Raw genomic sequence first — 16,533 nt, 5'->3', positions numbered from 1 at the left:
ATATATATATATATATGACAGTATATTGCATTAACAATATACAAGTACAAAGACCACCGGAAGGCAACATACTGCATCATCATTATCCTGACATTATGAGTATAACACAGTGCAACAGTTTCAGCCACTACTGGTTCATTCACCACCATTTCACTGTTTATGTTGATCACAGACCGTAAATAAAGATGGACGATACATCTCCACTTCCTCCCACTATCCAGAAATGAAGATAAAATATCACAAATACAAACACTGCCATTTAGCACATTTGGAGGCGGACACTGCGCAGTAGCGATGGGGCCAGAGTAGTGCGAGACAAGTTCAATCATGATATTTTACTCCATTTTTATAGCATGAAATAACCAATTAAAACAAAAATTACCAGAATGAACACTTGATCAAACATCAGTGTGATAAGAACTACCTAAAATCACAGACTTTGACTTTTAGTTCATGTCCCAATCCACTAACATGGAGGAGTCAGCCAGCAGCCAGCGACCAGGTGGCGATCGGGACACTTTGGCTTCACTTTTGGGGAGTAGTCATGTCGTACATCTTTATATACAGTCTATGGTTTGACTCAATCAGTTGTAATGTGATCTGGTTAGCAATGACGACGTTGTTTAGTTGAGTGTGTGAGGGAACTGTGGTTCATCATCTTGTTTGCTCCATAGCTGAAGGATGTCTGTGTAGTGATGGATGATATTTGGTTTGTGTGCGTGTAGTCATGTAGTGAACGTGATAGTTTGTGTGTAGTAATATGTGTAATTACACTGAATATTGCCTATTTATGTCACAGTTTCATCATCACTGTGTTGGTCATTGCTTGTCGGCCTGCTGTGTCTCTGTATTATTGTCTGTGGTGTGACTGTCTCCAGTGCATGTAGTGTCTGTGGTATGTGTATGGGCTTTGAGGCCAGAGTGTGATTTGTTAGTTTTTTGCCCGTTTCTTGTATTTTGCCCAAGTCTTGTGTGTGTCGTGTACTTGGGGTTTGCATTGTGTGTGGTATAAGTATCTCTGTGTTGGGGGGACCTCCTGGGTCCTTCATAGCCATACTGGCCCCCACCATGGCAGGATAGCTACGATTCCTCCTCAGTCCTGCGTTCAGTCCTGGGAGCCCCCCACCCAGAGCACTGTTCCCCAGGCCAGTGGAGCCAAAGGGAGCTATAAGAGGATTTCCAGATGAGGCTGCAGCTGTGAGGGTGCGGAAACTTTTCAGTTTGTCCACAAGGCATAGGTTCAGCATCTCTGTTTGGCTGTCGTCATCTGCCTGGCCCCCTCGCTCCCTCTCCATCTCCGCCAGAACTTCCCTCAGAATGGTACGAGCTGGTTTAGAGGCGAGGAAGGTGTCATAGAATGGATGGTCATCAGTGGAAGGACTGAACAGAAAAACCGGGCAAGTGGTGGTGGAGGCAGCAGATTTGGAGCGAGGGGAGTTGGGTGGGGTGGAGGACTGGAGGAGAAGGGTCTCTGGGCGTTTCCTCATCTGTCTGACATCAGCCTCCCCTGGTGCATCCGTGCACCGCTGCACCGGCGGTCTTCCATCGGGTGTCGAAGCTCCACTGGAGACCAATCCTCTGTCCCAGCTCCGGGGGTTATACACCGATGCAGAGATCCCATGCTCCAGCAGGAGGTGCACCAGGCCAAGAGAGGTGCTGGTGGTCTTGGTGGAGTCCCTAAGGTTGGTGGAGGACTCAGCCAAGGAGAGAGACAGGGAGAGGCGCCGTGGGGTGCAGCAGGGGGTGTAGGAGGGTGTAGATGGGGCAGAGAAGGGTATAGGAGAAGAGGAGGAAGTAGGGGTGCTGCCACGAGTGCTGCTGTAACAAGATATAGCTGGGCTGAAGATGGAGGAGTGACGACAGAGAAGGGGGTGATGGAGGGATGAAGGAGGGAAGAGGAAATGTGAAAGAGAGGAAGAGAAAAGGAGGAAGGGGGCGTTGGGTGCAAAGAAAATGAAAAACAATGTGGGAGCAGGGACAGACACAGATACACATGAATTATTAAGTGTTGGCTTTCAGCAACAGTCATGAAAACATACGAGGAACAATTTACAAATAACACTCACATTACCACTATGACATTTTTCTGTGTGAAGATTAATTTAGTCCTTATATAATTCTATAGTGCAGCCAAATACCACACTGAGTTATTTGTTACTGAGAACCACATTAGACAAGTTTAAGCAACACTGTAACTTTTACTGAGCAACAGCGCCCTCTGCAGCCACACGTGGTGACTAATTCTGTTAGATCTGAGTCCAAACTGTTCGGCTTTGTTTTTCTCTACATGAAAACTAATTTATATCATATCAGTCTTTTGACCTGTGTATTCTCACTCACAGGACTGAAACACAACTGAACGGTGGATATTACCCATAATCCCTGGCTTCCTGAACTAGAGGAGCTGCTGCTGTAACAAATACTTGATATTTTACATTTCCTGGCTGAATATTGGAGAAAAACGCTTGTTTTAATGACTTCTAAGTTTGTGTGACTGATCTACAGTTCAGCTTTACTCTTGCACATTGTTGTAAAGTTACAAGTTACATTGTGCAAAAACAGGCATTACAGAGGAGTGGGAATGAAAGTGGCACCTTTCTTCCTATTCCTCTCTGACCCTAAGTCAGTATAACGTCAAACAAATTTCAAATTCTGCTATTTTAAAATAGCAAAGTCAGTGTCCTCTTTAAATCACTTCTCAAAACCAGTGAATGTAGTAAATAAGGACTAATTCTCAAATTTTGTTGTTTTATATTGACATTGATATTGACATTTTATTTTGCACAGAACTTTGCATCTGTGTTTTAAAGGTGCCACACAAATAAGTTATTATTATTATCATTAGTAGTAGTAGAAGTAGTAGTATTTTAAAGACAAAAAAGTTGCTTTAACACATAGTAACTTTTTATTACATACTCTTGACATAGCTATAGGCTTAAAAGAAAGCAATCCCAAAGATCCACTTCCAGCTTTCAGAGCTTTCAACTTCATCTCATGGTTTTCATCCAGTCAGTGCAGCTCAGGTGTCATCACATGACCTTCACCTTGTCCTTGATATCAAGTTAGCCTTTGTCTGGTTTAAAGGTTTGTGAATAACCCTCATGATCTCTCTCCTGCCTTTTGTTCGTCTCCAATTGATGCCCTGACAGGCTTTGGACTAATGTTCACAAACTATAATCTGACACTTTTATGGATGTTGTTTTTCCCACTGCTGTTGAAAAGGATGTCAGACACTTCAGTCTTCTTCTCAGCGTGGGGGGTCCAGTCTCAAAAGTGGCTATTTGCTTGTGTTTGGTGCTGAATCTCTGAAATAGTCCACCTAATGCCAGCCTGAGTTGACCCAGGGCAGAGATGCTGGAAGTCTGTCAGTGTTGGGGGTGCTGAGAGGCTGTTGTACAAGGCCTATTCCTTGTACAACATTTTAATTTGTGATTTTCAATTGGGAATTTTAAAACAGTTTAAAACATTTTACAGTTTAAAACTTTAGCACTCCCCTCAGCACTCGCAGCATCCTTGACCGAGGGACTCCAATCTGTCCCACATATTACCACGTGTTATTACCTGAGCAAATCCCCACATTACAGTCATGTGATGACACCTGATCCAGCTCCTTTGCTGAATGAAGACCATTAAATATGCTTGAAAGTTCGAAGCGGACCTTTTCGCTTGGTTTGCAACAGATGCAGTTTGCAAAGGTCAAGAATGAACATCCACACTCAAACCCTGACTATTTGATCAGTGATGGTTAATATTAGATGTGTAGGTCCACACGTCTGTGACTATGCGTGTTAGAGCTTCGTTTTATACACACCCACTATCTTTACTAATGCACTCCCATGCATTTCCTCACCCAGGAGCACATCAATGTGTGCACTCAATGGGTCTGCTCTACTCCCGCCATGACAACCATGTGATACAACTCCACTTCGTCTTCCTCATCACATGACCTGCCAGGGCCAATCAGACAGTAGGGACATTAAAGCTTATGAGCCAGTTGCTGGGGCATCAAAAAAAAAAAGAAAAGGGGTGGGGGGTGTGTGAAAAATAGCTTGCTGCCATCGTGTGGTCAACGTAGTTCACTACACCTTCAAACATCAGTTGTACACACCAGGAGCAAAACAGTATAACAGAGTACAACAGTAATGAGATGTTTTTTTTACCTCTGGGACACTGAGGTCAGCTGATCAGACGGGTGGAGAATCCTGCAGGTGGTGAAGGTGTAGGTGGAGCTAGTGGTGGACATACACTTCCCTGGGAAATTAACTGCAGGCGAGGAGAAGGTGGGAAGGAGAGCACAGGTAAAGGCTGTTAGTTTTCGGATGGAAGGAAACCAAACAACACTGTGCACGCAAAAAAGAGCAGGAAAAATAATCAGCCACAACATCAGCCCCAAGAAAAAAAGCACCAGCAGCTTAATTACTGATAAAGAAGCAGTGTTGAGGTGTGCACAGCTTGAACCTCTGAGTTTGTTGCTGATTCAATAAAAGAGAAGTTACCTGAAGATTTGAAGCTAAAGATACATTCATCAAATTCTCAGCATGAAAGAAATTTAGCAGAAGATTCACTTCCACTATTTAGCAGAATAGATACACATAAAAATTAGATTTACCATTTAACACAGAGAGGGACTTTTTTCAGAAAATCTGTCATCCTGTCATCTAACTGGTTTACTTGGTCTTTAGGTCATTTGTCAATACCTTGGAACTAAGTGTTAAATGATGTACAACATCTCCTTTTTGTGTCATCAACAATGTGTTAATGGTATTGTTCTTTTTTTTTATCTTTCTCTCTCTCATTCTTTCTTTGCTTATTTATTGATTTAAACTGTTTCAAAAAAAACAAACAGAACTCTTTGTCAATGTGAAGTCAACTACACATGTAGGTTTCTGCTAGATGTTAATGTTGCTGATGTGTGGAGTGTATATTTACCTCCACCAAGGAGGTTATGTTTTAATCTGCATTTGTTTGTCTGTTAGTTAGCAAGATTACTGAAAAGCTACTGGATGGATTACCGGGAAACTTGGTGGAAGGATGTGGTATGGGTCAGGGAAGAACCCAACAAATTTTGGTGTGAATCATTTTTAGTTATTGTTTCTCAAAAAATAATTAATGGATCTTGATTAGGAAAAACTGGGAATGTTTAGGGGACTGGTATTTATGAGTGAGTGCAGATCAACAATAAAAATCCACATGCAGTGAATTGAAATTCATAAGGGGACTGTTGGGCCTTTGCGGGGGTATACGCTTCACTGAGTACCATTTTAGTTTAGATTTAAATTTAGCAAACAAAGAATACCATGTCATCCTAATTCTCTCTGGAGAAGAGAACCTACCAAATCACATGTATTGTAGAGAGTTAATTGTTTCTTTTCTGTTTGGGCCTGTCTTGTTTTAGACGAGCACAGCACAGTGTGAGCATGAAGGTGACCCCACACCAAAGCCACTAGGTCTAGTCTGGTATTAACCATGTGCTCATGTGACTTGGACAGCTGCACTTTTAACACCTGATACAGCCACATGCACATACACGAGCAAACACTGGAGCTCGGCCATGATATATCTGCATACGTGCACTTGTGAGTGGTCCACTGGTGTTTTAGTGTGAGTTCTAAATCGCTGAAGAAAATTATAAATCTTTGTCCCATCTTCTGATAGTGATTTCATAAAATTATGCCAGAACCTTAAAAAAGACTGTCTGCAGCAAGTCACCACTGAGAGAAGAGGTATTTTAAGAGAATCTTCAGGAATTGGCAAGATTCGGTTGATAGACTCAAAAATGAGTGTTGAAATAAAGCAACGTGTGGCAGAGAGAGAAAGTATGAAGGAAATAGGAGGATGTGAGTTGAAGTAAAATAAAGAAATAAAAAACAAGTACTCAGTTTTGATGGGTTCGATGGCTGCACACACACACACAGTCTGCCGGTGGGACGGGTGGGTGTTGGTGGGTGTACACATGAGCGTAATCGTGCAGGAAGGGATGGGAAAGTGAAATGTCCAATGAATGTCTTCCCTCACCCTCCCACCCTCCTCTTTATCCCCCCCTTCCCTTTATCCCCATGCTCCAGGCAATGGGGTGGGTGCAGTGCTGTGACCCCAGCTAAAAGGCTCCCTCACCAGGCATGCGATCCATTGTGGCAGGCTGTGAGGCCTGGAGGTCCTTGACCACGTGCCCGTTCATCTCAGAAGAAGAGGGGAAAGGAGAGGGGGAAGGGGAGAGGCTGGATAAGGAAAGGGGCATGGCTCCAACGAGTCCCGCTTCTTTCGCCCCACACATTTCTGGGTGCAATGTTTCTAATTGGCTATTGTCAGCATAGTTGCTATTTTTGTTGCAGCAGCTGGAGGGAGTAGAGGTAAAGCATGGCAGATCCAAAGGAGCGGCCCTTTCTTCTGACATGCCAAGAAAGGAGTCACACAGGACCTCGTCCTCCTCTGGTTGGTCCAGCTCCCACCTGTCTTCCTGTCCCTGCTCGTGTGCTAAAGTGCGGAAGCCCTTCGTGACCACACCAGGCCGATCGTCCAGCAGAGCGCCCATGTGGGGTTGAGCCAGCTGCTGCCATGCATGGAGTGTAGCGGAGCCTGGAACAAAACAGAGAGGGAATTGGGAAGTTATATAAATGTATGTTAAGCTGCTCTCAACCAAAAGTACAGCAAATCAAATTCACATGGTTGCACCTGAGCTGTAACTTAATTCGCTTTTTTCACCTTTTTAAAAACTTTTATACCATTTTGTCAATAAATACCACAAATGCCGTAATAGTAGATATTAGCAGAATTTCAACATCAAGTCTTTCAAAGTCTTTGTGATTTTAATTGCTAATCAGCAGTGTTTGGGTAAGATTAATAAATTCACCTTTAGATGTCAGGCTAAAAGCTTTCAATGTTTCTCTGCTTAAAGAAACACTGTATTAAAACCACAGTGAGAGCAGTGTGTTCATGACACCAGTATAAAATATTACATCTTAATTTATGAATAAATATGTAGCTGTGAAAAACATTGCTATTCTTCTTTAAGTTGTTAAAGACTAAGAGAATGACTTACATACAGTGGAAGGGAGACTGCTATCATACACTGCTTCAGTGAACTTGATAATGTTTCCAACCTGAGTCGCATCAGTTTCCCTCGACCATGTCTCAGTTAACTGCATTAAACTTTTCATCTTGTAACAGTGTCATATGCTAAACATAGAAGATCACTACACTGTATTTTGTCATATTGTCTTTTCAGTAAATGTCATTGCTATGTTTACAGTAAACATAAAGTTCAGCTGTTTACTGTATAAAAACAGAAACATACACACACAAGCTGATAGTACAGACACATGCACACACTGTGGTGATGACATCATTCTACAGTATAAATACTGAAGTGTCTTTGCATTGAGTAAAGTGGTTTCAGTGGTTGTTGTTTCCTCATGTCATGCACACAGATTCTTCCAGAGATGTGAGTACAGCAACACAAAAGAAAGGAGAAAAGGGAAGATGAGAAAATTAGTATGGTTTTATTCAAGAAACAGTCACCCAAGAAAACAGACAAGTTGAGCAGAAAATGACATGAAAGTGTAAAGAAAAAGACAAACACAAAATGAATAACCAGAGAAGGTGAATAAAAGAAGAGTGAAAGGACAGTAAATACAGCAAAGTCAGGTATGATGAAGTCTGTGGATTGGTCTTGATACTGTACACTAACAGTACTAAAGTGTATTTTATACTTCTTTGATGTTGAATTTTAAGGGATAGTCAGAGTCGTCTGACAACAGCCAGAATGATTAGTTGTATAATAACTCAGAAGTTTTTATACTTCAAACTTACATTAATTATTTGTCTTGACAAATAAAACAGTGTTTAGACTATTTTCACAGTTTGAACACTAGGTGGTGCAACAAAACAGGACAAAAAACGTTTTCTCCCATTCGCAAGTGGACATGATTTTGAAAAAGTGATGAACACTTTAAAGGCCAAATATTGCATTTGTGCAATTAAGGGAAATATCTTCATCCGACAGCTAGTATAATAAGAAGTCAAACAAACCCAACAACCCAAAAAGTATGAAAATAAATAACTGTGGATAATAAAAGGTCCTCTATAAAATTAAGGCACAAACAAAAAAACTAAAAATACATTAAGTGCCATTTGAAATATCACATACTGCGAATGTAGTGTAAAGTGCTCACCTTAACAACAGGAAACCCGGTTAACGTACATTCATTTTATGCAATGCACAACCCTCTACGGTGTGTTCTTTCATACCTGTTGAATTTGTAAAATGTGAGATTAACCCACTTAAATCTACTTTTATTTACGATAAAAAACTTGTAAAATATAACTTTTTAACAAACTATACGTGTCAAACCAGCAGCACAGAGCAGGCTGTCTATCATTCTATAATTCAAACCAGCAGCGTGGTTGTGTATGCCTGAAGTAAAACGAGTGCTGGCGATTCAGACTGCCTCCCTGTTGCTCTAACGCCTCCAGCAGGCCTGTGACTAACGCCAGTGGGGCCCTGAGGGGAGACTGGGAGCTCGACATGCTGCTCAGCTCCAGCAAACTGGAGCTCTTACGCAGCGTTGTACGATCCTGAGTGGCACTCAGAAAGATTTTGGACTGACGGCCTTTATGAAAAATCACATATTGATTCTGTTGCTGCTTCTGAATGGCCCGATTTTGGTTGTGAGTTTGTGGTGGATGGATCTGTGTATAACTTTGAGGAGGAACACAATTTGAATTCTGTGCCATACTCTGGGTTTGATTCTTTTTGTCGTGCAAGGCTTTCTGACCATTGTCATTTGGATTCACTTTTTCACTACGGTTTCTGTGACTCTGAGAGGAATCATCACCTTCTAGCGGTTTTACGATCTGCAACTTCTCCGGCAGGTAGGATCTTGCCGTGAATGAGTATCCCGACCAGACACTTCCAATGGAGGGATGCGAGCACATGGACAGCAGGCTTTCAGTTGGGGACCCTGGGCCTCCGCTACTCTCCCCACCTCCTTTTTCATCCTCTTTGGACAGGTAGGCCAGCTTTCTCTCCCTCTCCGCATCTAAGAAACGTTTTTCTGAGAAGTAGTTGTCGCGGCGGAGGGACAGACGCCGCAGGGCCGCCTGCAGGTCCCTGCTGCCTGGGGTCCCTGGGGTGCCAGGGGGGCGCTTGTTCGAGTCCTCCAACCTGAAGCAGGAGAAAAATTGGAATTAAGTTTCAGTGAAAAGTTTTAAAAGTACTTTGTGCACCTGTTTTATTTTGTAAAACCCAGTAAACTTGTGTTGACAGACGATAAAAGGCTGGAGCTAACGGCTGAAATCTGAAACTTAGTTACTTGGTTTCAAGTAACTCTAGTCTATCCTAACATAAACCATAGAAACACATCAACAAACACCAAGGTTACCAACAAACACAGAAACAAATCAAAGTTCTGATGTAGTGAGTGGCTTCCCCTTGGTTACTTGAGACAAAACGGGAAATAAAATGTAAAAACGAAACAAACAAATCAAAAAAATCTAAAATGTGTTGCAGTGTCAAACTGTACGTACCCGTCATCTGGACCCTCCAGGATACTGCTTGTCCTGTTGTCCAGGATGATCCCACTTCCCGTCTCGCCACCGTAAATGGAGTTTGGTGTGCCCACCCTGCTGGAGCGGCCCGAGGTCAAGCACGACGTCCGATTGGATCCCGGGATGTTGTGCGGGGAGGGGGCTAGCGATGAACGCTGCTGACGCATTATGTTGAGGTTTTTCACTGTCTGGAACACACGCTTCGGTTGCAGTCTGGAGAGACATAGTGACATTAAATATCAAAACGATAGATGAAAGGCCGTCATTTTTAAGTTTAAGTTTGTTTAAAGTGAGGCAGGTTTTTAAAACTGGATTTACCTCTGCTCTTCTACGTCTGGATCATCCATCTGAAGTTCCTTCCTCATGGTGCCCTCGATTTCTGCTGCCAGAGAATCCTGGAGGAAGAAAGAAGTAAATTTACAATGACCCAAAATCCCACAGACAAGTTAATGAATAACAAAACTAGTATAGCTTACTATGGAACTCTAGTGAGAGTACTGGCTCATAGGTTTACTGTGTTAACCTTCTAATGACAAGACCAAAAACAACGCAGGGTTGCACAAATTTTAAGGAATGAAGCTTCCCTGATGCGACCTTCAGCCCCTCCTCCCGCCACCATCTGCTCCATCACTCACCATCGCGAACAATCCCAGAGAGTGGAACCGCCTCTGTGTGTTGAGCGGTAGATTTTTATTCCTCAGGTTCTTCAGTTCCTCCTGAGCTTCGTGGAGCATCTCCATACACTCTGCATACTTATCTTGTAACTCCTGCAGCTGAAGGAGGGAAACGCAGGAGATAGTGACGTCTTGGTGTTACAACAAGCTCAAGTATTGTTCATATAAGCTGCTTTCAGAAATGCACTGTACTCCTGAAATTATCTGGAGGGGCTGTATGTGAGAAGGCGACATTTGAGTTTGTCTTGTTAGCCCCGAAGGAAAAACCTTGGATAATGTCAGAGTGAGCCCATGTGAGAATACAGCAGGGGGGGGGGGGATTCACCGTGAGCGAGTGGGCACATTGATGACATTTTAAAAAACGTGTCAGATGCAATACTGAAAGGAAAAAAAATGAAAAAGCTGTGTCATACACGCAATAGAGGGAGACAAGATGTCAACTTAGAAAGACAATAACATGGGAGAGCGTTTGGTGATATGAGCCGATGCTGGTGTCAATGCACTGCCTCCTGCATGCTGCGCCATCTGTCACGCTCCAGAGATTCCTGAGTTGTTAGATCCCAGAATCCCCTGCTGTGTTCTACTGTACATATGCGAAAAGCAAACACCAGAGAAAGTCCGGACCCCACTGTAGGGACATTCTCCAGAGTTCATGTCTGAAAACGTCTGAACCGAACCCCAGAAATGCAGTGTTATTGTTGAAGGTCAAAAATGTGTCCAATCTGGATTAGCGCGTGTTGGTGGAGGCTGCCACAAGAATGAAGTCAGAGTCAGCAGGTTGCAGTTTGCCTTACCTCAGCAGTGAGTTGTCGCTGGGCATCTTTGGCTGCTCCCAAGTGCAGAGTCAGCTCCTCGTTCTCCACAGCATACTGTACATACAGCCACAAAAGAAACAGCTATGAAAAATACTGAAGCTTAAATATACAGTCTCATGCATAAATGAGACACATTTAGAATTACTAATGCTACATATTCCCGTCTTCCTAACAGTAGATATGTAACTTCATCAGTACATTTATCTAATCTAATAATTCCAGAAATCTCTGTCTGTATGTGCCCTACACATCTCGTGGCTTCACACTTGGCATGTGTGTTGTTAAAGGCCCATGGAAGTACAGTGTGGCTCACATGTGAAAACGTTCAATATTAATTAACTTTGAATTAAGAGGGCTCAACGCTCTGTAGCAATGGTGGAACTCAGCAAGGATTCGCCAGGTCGTGTTCTGTGTACTGAGTAGAGCTTCACCGGACTTAAAATAAACAGGGGAACAGCTCTCTGCAGCAGCGGTGGCACAGCTTCAGGCCTCTGTGGATTGAGTCCAGCAGCAGGTCTTTACTCAATCACTGCAGGTCACGTTTACAGTTTCAGAAAGAAAGCTGCACCCAGCATCACCACAGGCCAAACACACAGGCAGGTTTAGAACAGCCACTGCACTAGTATCAACAATATAAGAGATGTCGGGGGTTTTCATACCAGCTTGGCCTTCTTCTGGAGGTCTACTATCTGGGAGAGGAGGTGTGTGATCTCCTCCTGCTGTCTGGAGGCGTCTTCAGACTTCCTGGCCAGATCTTCGGCCAGAGAGGAAATCTGCAGGTTGGCATCACCTGGGAGCGAGAGCAGATGACTCAGCGAAACGGAGAACCTGCCAATACAGCTGCATCTTTACTGCCTCACTGCCTCAGAGAGAGCGGGGGAGTGATTCACACCACTGAAGAGTCCCCAGTGACCAGTGTACAGCTGCTGTGAGTCAAATACTCACGTAGTTCTTTGACACAGTCATTGACAAGTTGTTGCTCCTTCTCCTCGTAGGAGATGGTTTCTGTCTCCAAATGATTGGCCTGCAGAGAAGAATAAACAGACATTACTGATCAGTACCACACACTGTGGACATTATCAGTCAGTCAGTAACTTCTCCTAAACCAACCACAAATGCTAAATGTTAAACTTTCTAATTAAAACAAACACATTGAGATTATATTTATTTAGTATACATTAAAAGTTTGTCTTCCTAATTTAAAATGTGACGGATCAGATTATGATGCTCATTATTCTTGGTTTGGTGTTCCACTTCTACAGAGAATTTTTGCAAGCAATATTTCTGTTCGATTGTACGTTGATAAGTAAAAAATATACTAACAAATATATTAACATAGGTTTATAATGAGAAAACAGTCAACAATTTATAGAAATCATCAAATGTTTTTGTACCTCAGATCGCAACGATTTGTTTTCCTCCTCCAGATCTTTGAGTTTCTTCTGCAGGGAGTCCAGGGGGAAAAATGTTGGAGTAGGAACAGTGGTTTCAGTGGGATGCACACTGGAAACACACACACACACACACACACACACACACACACACACACACACACACACACACACACACTTGAGAGTTGAGCTGTATTTGTATTGGTTTACTAGACGCCACAGTTACAATTTACACACTTGATTTTTACACAGTTTATCAAAGCTTGAAATGTTTTTACGTGTTTGTTTGCATTAGATTTGAAGACAGTTGTGTAACCTTGTTGCATAATATTCTATCCAGGAGGAGAGAGGAGGAAATGTGATGTAAGCTGAGGATGTAAGGAGACATAACGTACGGTGTGGAGGTGGTGGACTCTCCCTCGCTCTCCTCGGCAGCGCTGGCATAGAACTGTAACAGCTCATCTTTCATGGACAGGTCGTGACGCAGCTGAGACACCTGTGTGTGGAAAAACAGAAGTAGACACGTCGATAGAGATATAAGAGATGGTTACAGTGCTAATGCTATACAGCGCAATGTTGTTTCAATGTTTCTATAAAATGCCTGATATATTCATATACGTAAAGACATTGTCCAAACACTACACTGTGGCATTTGATCGATCACATACCGAGGCAAACATGAACACACAAACACTGTCACTGTGTACCTCCTCTCGTATGTGCTCTACTTGCTCCTCCAGCAGCTCGTTTCTCTCACTGAGGGCTTTGTTTTTCTTCAGCAGCGACTGTCCGATACGTGCAGCTAACTCCAGGTCACGCTCTTTCTGCACGCAGTCAATGTTAAAACAGAAGAATTATGACCTTGAGTATTAGGGCCACTCAAAGCAGAAAAAAAGTCTGAGATTTCAAGAATAAATTCATAATATTGTGAGAAAAAAGTCATGTTAAAATAAGTTCATAACATTAAGGGAATAAATTCACAATTTGAAGATAATAAAAGAAGAATATTACGAGACTAAATTCACAATATCAAGAGAATAAAGATAAATAATAATTTTAGGCTGCGTGTCACATTAGAGGCGGAATATCATCAAATCTGCCCTTTGTCTGCATTGAAATAAGGAATGTCGAGCATCTTGTTAAGTTATACTTTGGTGTAGGTTTCACAAATAACAATAAGTATCAGGACTTTGAAAAGACTGAGCAACAAACTATTTAGAAGAAAGACCCACACAGACTTAAAGGAAAGCACCTCTTCTGTTGAGGAGGAAATGTTTGGGAGTAGTAAGAAGTGAAACTCCGGCGAGCACGAGTTCTCCTTGATCCCTTTTTTTTTTCCCGCCGAAACATTGACTTTTTTTCCACTAAAATTATGTCTTTATATATATTACTACATTATTCTCATGATATTACGACTTTATTCTCACAATATTATGATTTTATTCTTAGAATATTGAGACTTTATTCTGTCTTCACACAAACAATTGGAGCTTTCAAGAATAAAGTCGTACTATTCTCAGGATAAAAATGCAATTTAATGAAGGCAGTGGTGTTCGTCCTCTTGGAATAAATGTATGTGAAGGACATGCAACCGTAAAACAGAAGCAAGTGTAAAATGGAGGGATAAGGAGGAAGGAAGAATTACACAACAGTGAAACAACAAAATGTCCAAACTTCACTCAACAAGGACGATCATTAGGAAAAATTAACCCTAAACCATACTTGGAAATTCATAGGAAGTGAACTGTTCACACTAATGAAGATAAGTACAATTAGCTCTTGCATAGTGAAAACATTTGTCTGGTCTGTGTGTTGATGGTAACAAACCATGTAAAGTCAACAGATGAATTCCATGGTTCATTCAATAATGGCATTGATCTAACTTTACAGCTTTAATTTATGAGGAAGCAACTTCCTGCTGCTCCTCAGTCTGAGGTTCACTGAGCAGCCGATTTGAATCAGTCACATTTGAATATCAGCTGCTGGTGATGTCATTCTATCAAACTTCCTTCATCATGAACCTCATAAAACAACCTGTGTTCAGACCACATTATTACATCACAGTGCATCTGCCTAAACCATAGTCCTTTATGTTTTTCTACTTTTGATTTCACTGGACATGATCTTACCTCTTCCAGCAGTCGAGTGACAGCGTCAATGTCGCTGTAGGTCTTCGTCATCTGGCCCACTCTGTCAGCACACAACACTGCACAGACACAGAGACAAAGAAAAGTCTTTATGAGTCAGACAGGGCGGCATGGTGGTGCAGGGGTTAGCACTGTTCACCTCACAGCGGCTTGGCCGGGCATTCTCTCTGCCCCGTGTCTGCATGGCTTTCACCGGGTATTCCGGCTTCCTACACCAGTTGACCTACTAATTACCGTCGATAGTGAGGCATATTTCGGTAGCCTAATAAGCAGTGCCAACGCTGCCCATAAGGACAGCAAGGCCTTGCTCAACAAGGCAAGAGGTGCTAACAGTCGACTCCAGAACATCTGGAAGTCCAGTCCTGTACAGCACCAACACAAAGATTAGACTATAAACCGCAATGTTGAGTGTGTACTCTTATGTCTCTGAGTGTGTGGAGGGTGGTACAGAAAGTCATGAACAAAGTCAATGTGATCTAATGGCCAAAGAAAATATCCAATGAGGACCTGCAAAAGAGGACAGACTGTAGGAGCATGTCCCTAGATATCAAGATGCAGGGATCAGATGGCTCGGTCATGTCCAGAGGATGTCCACTGATAGGATCCCTAAAGCTGAGATGGACTCCAGGTGGCAAGAGAAGGAGGGGCAGGCCAGAGACAGGCAGAGAACTAGAGAGATGGGTCTGTCATAGGGCTTGACCTAGAGTGGGGTTAGGTCAATTGTAGACTCTAAATTGTCCATAGGTGAGAGTGTGAATGGTTAGTTTCTATATGTTGGCCGTGCGAAAATGGCACTGAGCTGTCCAGGGTGCATCCTGCCCCAATGACAGATCTGCCCCCCACAACCCTCAAAGGATAAAAAAGATGACTGTGTGCACTCAGTGAGAAAGCATGACAGTACACCATGTATTAAATGTGTTACTGTATAAAATGTACAGTATTCCAGGCACAGGCCAGTTGCATAGGAGCAGCTTCACTTCTTCTACAGTATTCGACACTCTGATTGCATGTCTCATGTCGAAATCAGTCAGTCAACTTTCTACACGTTTTCTATAATAGGTGAGAATATGTTGCTAAATGTGTTTAATTTGTTCCTTTTGTGGGCTACTAAATTGAGTATTGAGTTATTGTTGAAAATCTATTTTCTATCTACACCTGCAGTATCTAAAATATGATGCAGAGCAGGAAATTGACTGATATTTGACCGAACGCCTAGTTTCAAACAAACACTCGGGTGTTTCTAATATTTACTCCACCTTCACTGATAAAAAATGAGGTGGACTGCAGTCAATGTTGTCAACTGATAACCCAACTCTACTTTACATTTATTGATGTGTGTAGGGCCACACCCCAGCGCTGCTGTTCCTGCTACATCAGAACAAGTTCATTGTGAGCTGCTCAAAATTAACTTTCAGTCCAGAGGTCAATTCAAACAGGATCTCAGTAACATCACATTATGATACATCACTTCATCATAATGTGGTCATTGGTTCATTAGAATTTTTTTTGAGTAAAAAGTTTACAACGTGCTTACAGAGTCACATTCACACAGGGGTAAATAAGAAGGTGTAGGATGTTTTTATTTCATCATCTTTATGTGTCATATGTTATGTGCCAGGAGTCTCAGTGAGATGCCATTACAACACAGAACAATTTGACTATTTCAGTTTTCACTGAATTAAAATGTAGTCTGGTTTAGAAGAGAGGAAATGTCATGCTGCTAACTACGAGGCCTCAGAATGCAAAATAGAGCTGCCGAATTCAAATAAAGCTTATTATCAGATCCTCACTCATCACAGGAAGTGCATGGCTGCTAAAAACAAAGACACAAGACCTCAGCTGCCTGTGCTTTAGTTAAGAACATTCCACATCATTATCATCCATTATTAAAAAACACACACTTTTCAAACCAAAAGGGGAAAAGGTGTTCATGCTACTGAGCAGTTTCAGAGGCATTTAA

The 16,533-nt window shown here is 42.3% G+C and overlaps 1 protein-coding gene across 7 annotated transcripts in view; it reads right to left on the bottom strand.

The window, feature by feature from the left end:
* Window positions 1-553: 553 nt before the first annotated feature.
* trak1a (trafficking protein, kinesin binding 1a) overlaps window positions 554-16,533 on the bottom strand; it is a 34,243-nt gene continuing 18,263 nt past the window's right edge. For 5 of the 7 annotated variants that reach the window (XM_034612349.1, XM_034612348.1, XM_034612346.1 and 2 more), the window contains 14 exons: window positions 14,556-14,632; window positions 13,134-13,250; window positions 12,822-12,922; window positions 12,430-12,538; window positions 11,981-12,059; window positions 11,695-11,825; window positions 11,015-11,089; window positions 10,182-10,319; window positions 9,865-9,941; window positions 9,526-9,759; window positions 8,835-9,163; window positions 6,115-6,576; window positions 4,161-4,263; window positions 554-1,839 (listed from right to left, as the gene is read on the bottom strand). In XM_034612349.1, the coding sequence (XP_034468240.1) occupies window positions 789-1,839; window positions 4,161-4,263; window positions 6,115-6,576; window positions 8,835-9,163; window positions 9,526-9,759; window positions 9,865-9,941; window positions 10,182-10,319; window positions 11,015-11,089; window positions 11,695-11,825; window positions 11,981-12,059; window positions 12,430-12,538; window positions 12,822-12,922; window positions 13,134-13,250; window positions 14,556-14,606 (3,057 nt within the window). In that variant the 5' untranslated portion in view covers window positions 14,607-14,632 and the 3' untranslated portion in view covers window positions 554-788. Of the gene's footprint in view, window positions 1,840-3,850; window positions 3,948-4,160; window positions 4,264-5,875; window positions 6,577-8,834; window positions 9,164-9,525; window positions 9,760-9,864; window positions 9,942-10,181; window positions 10,320-11,014; window positions 11,090-11,694; window positions 11,826-11,980; window positions 12,060-12,429; window positions 12,539-12,821; window positions 12,923-13,133; window positions 13,251-14,555; window positions 14,633-16,533 lie in introns of all 7 variants that reach the window. The other 2 variants (XM_034612350.1, XR_004616619.1) reach the window with 2 other exon arrangements.

This window comes from Hippoglossus hippoglossus, chromosome 16 (assembly GCF_009819705.1).
Source record: "Hippoglossus hippoglossus isolate fHipHip1 chromosome 16, fHipHip1.pri, whole genome shotgun sequence".
NCBI lineage: Eukaryota > Metazoa > Chordata > Actinopteri > Pleuronectiformes > Pleuronectidae > Hippoglossus > Hippoglossus hippoglossus.
The sequence above is the reverse complement of the archived record's forward strand: the minus strand, read 5'-3'. Positions and strand labels throughout refer to the sequence as shown.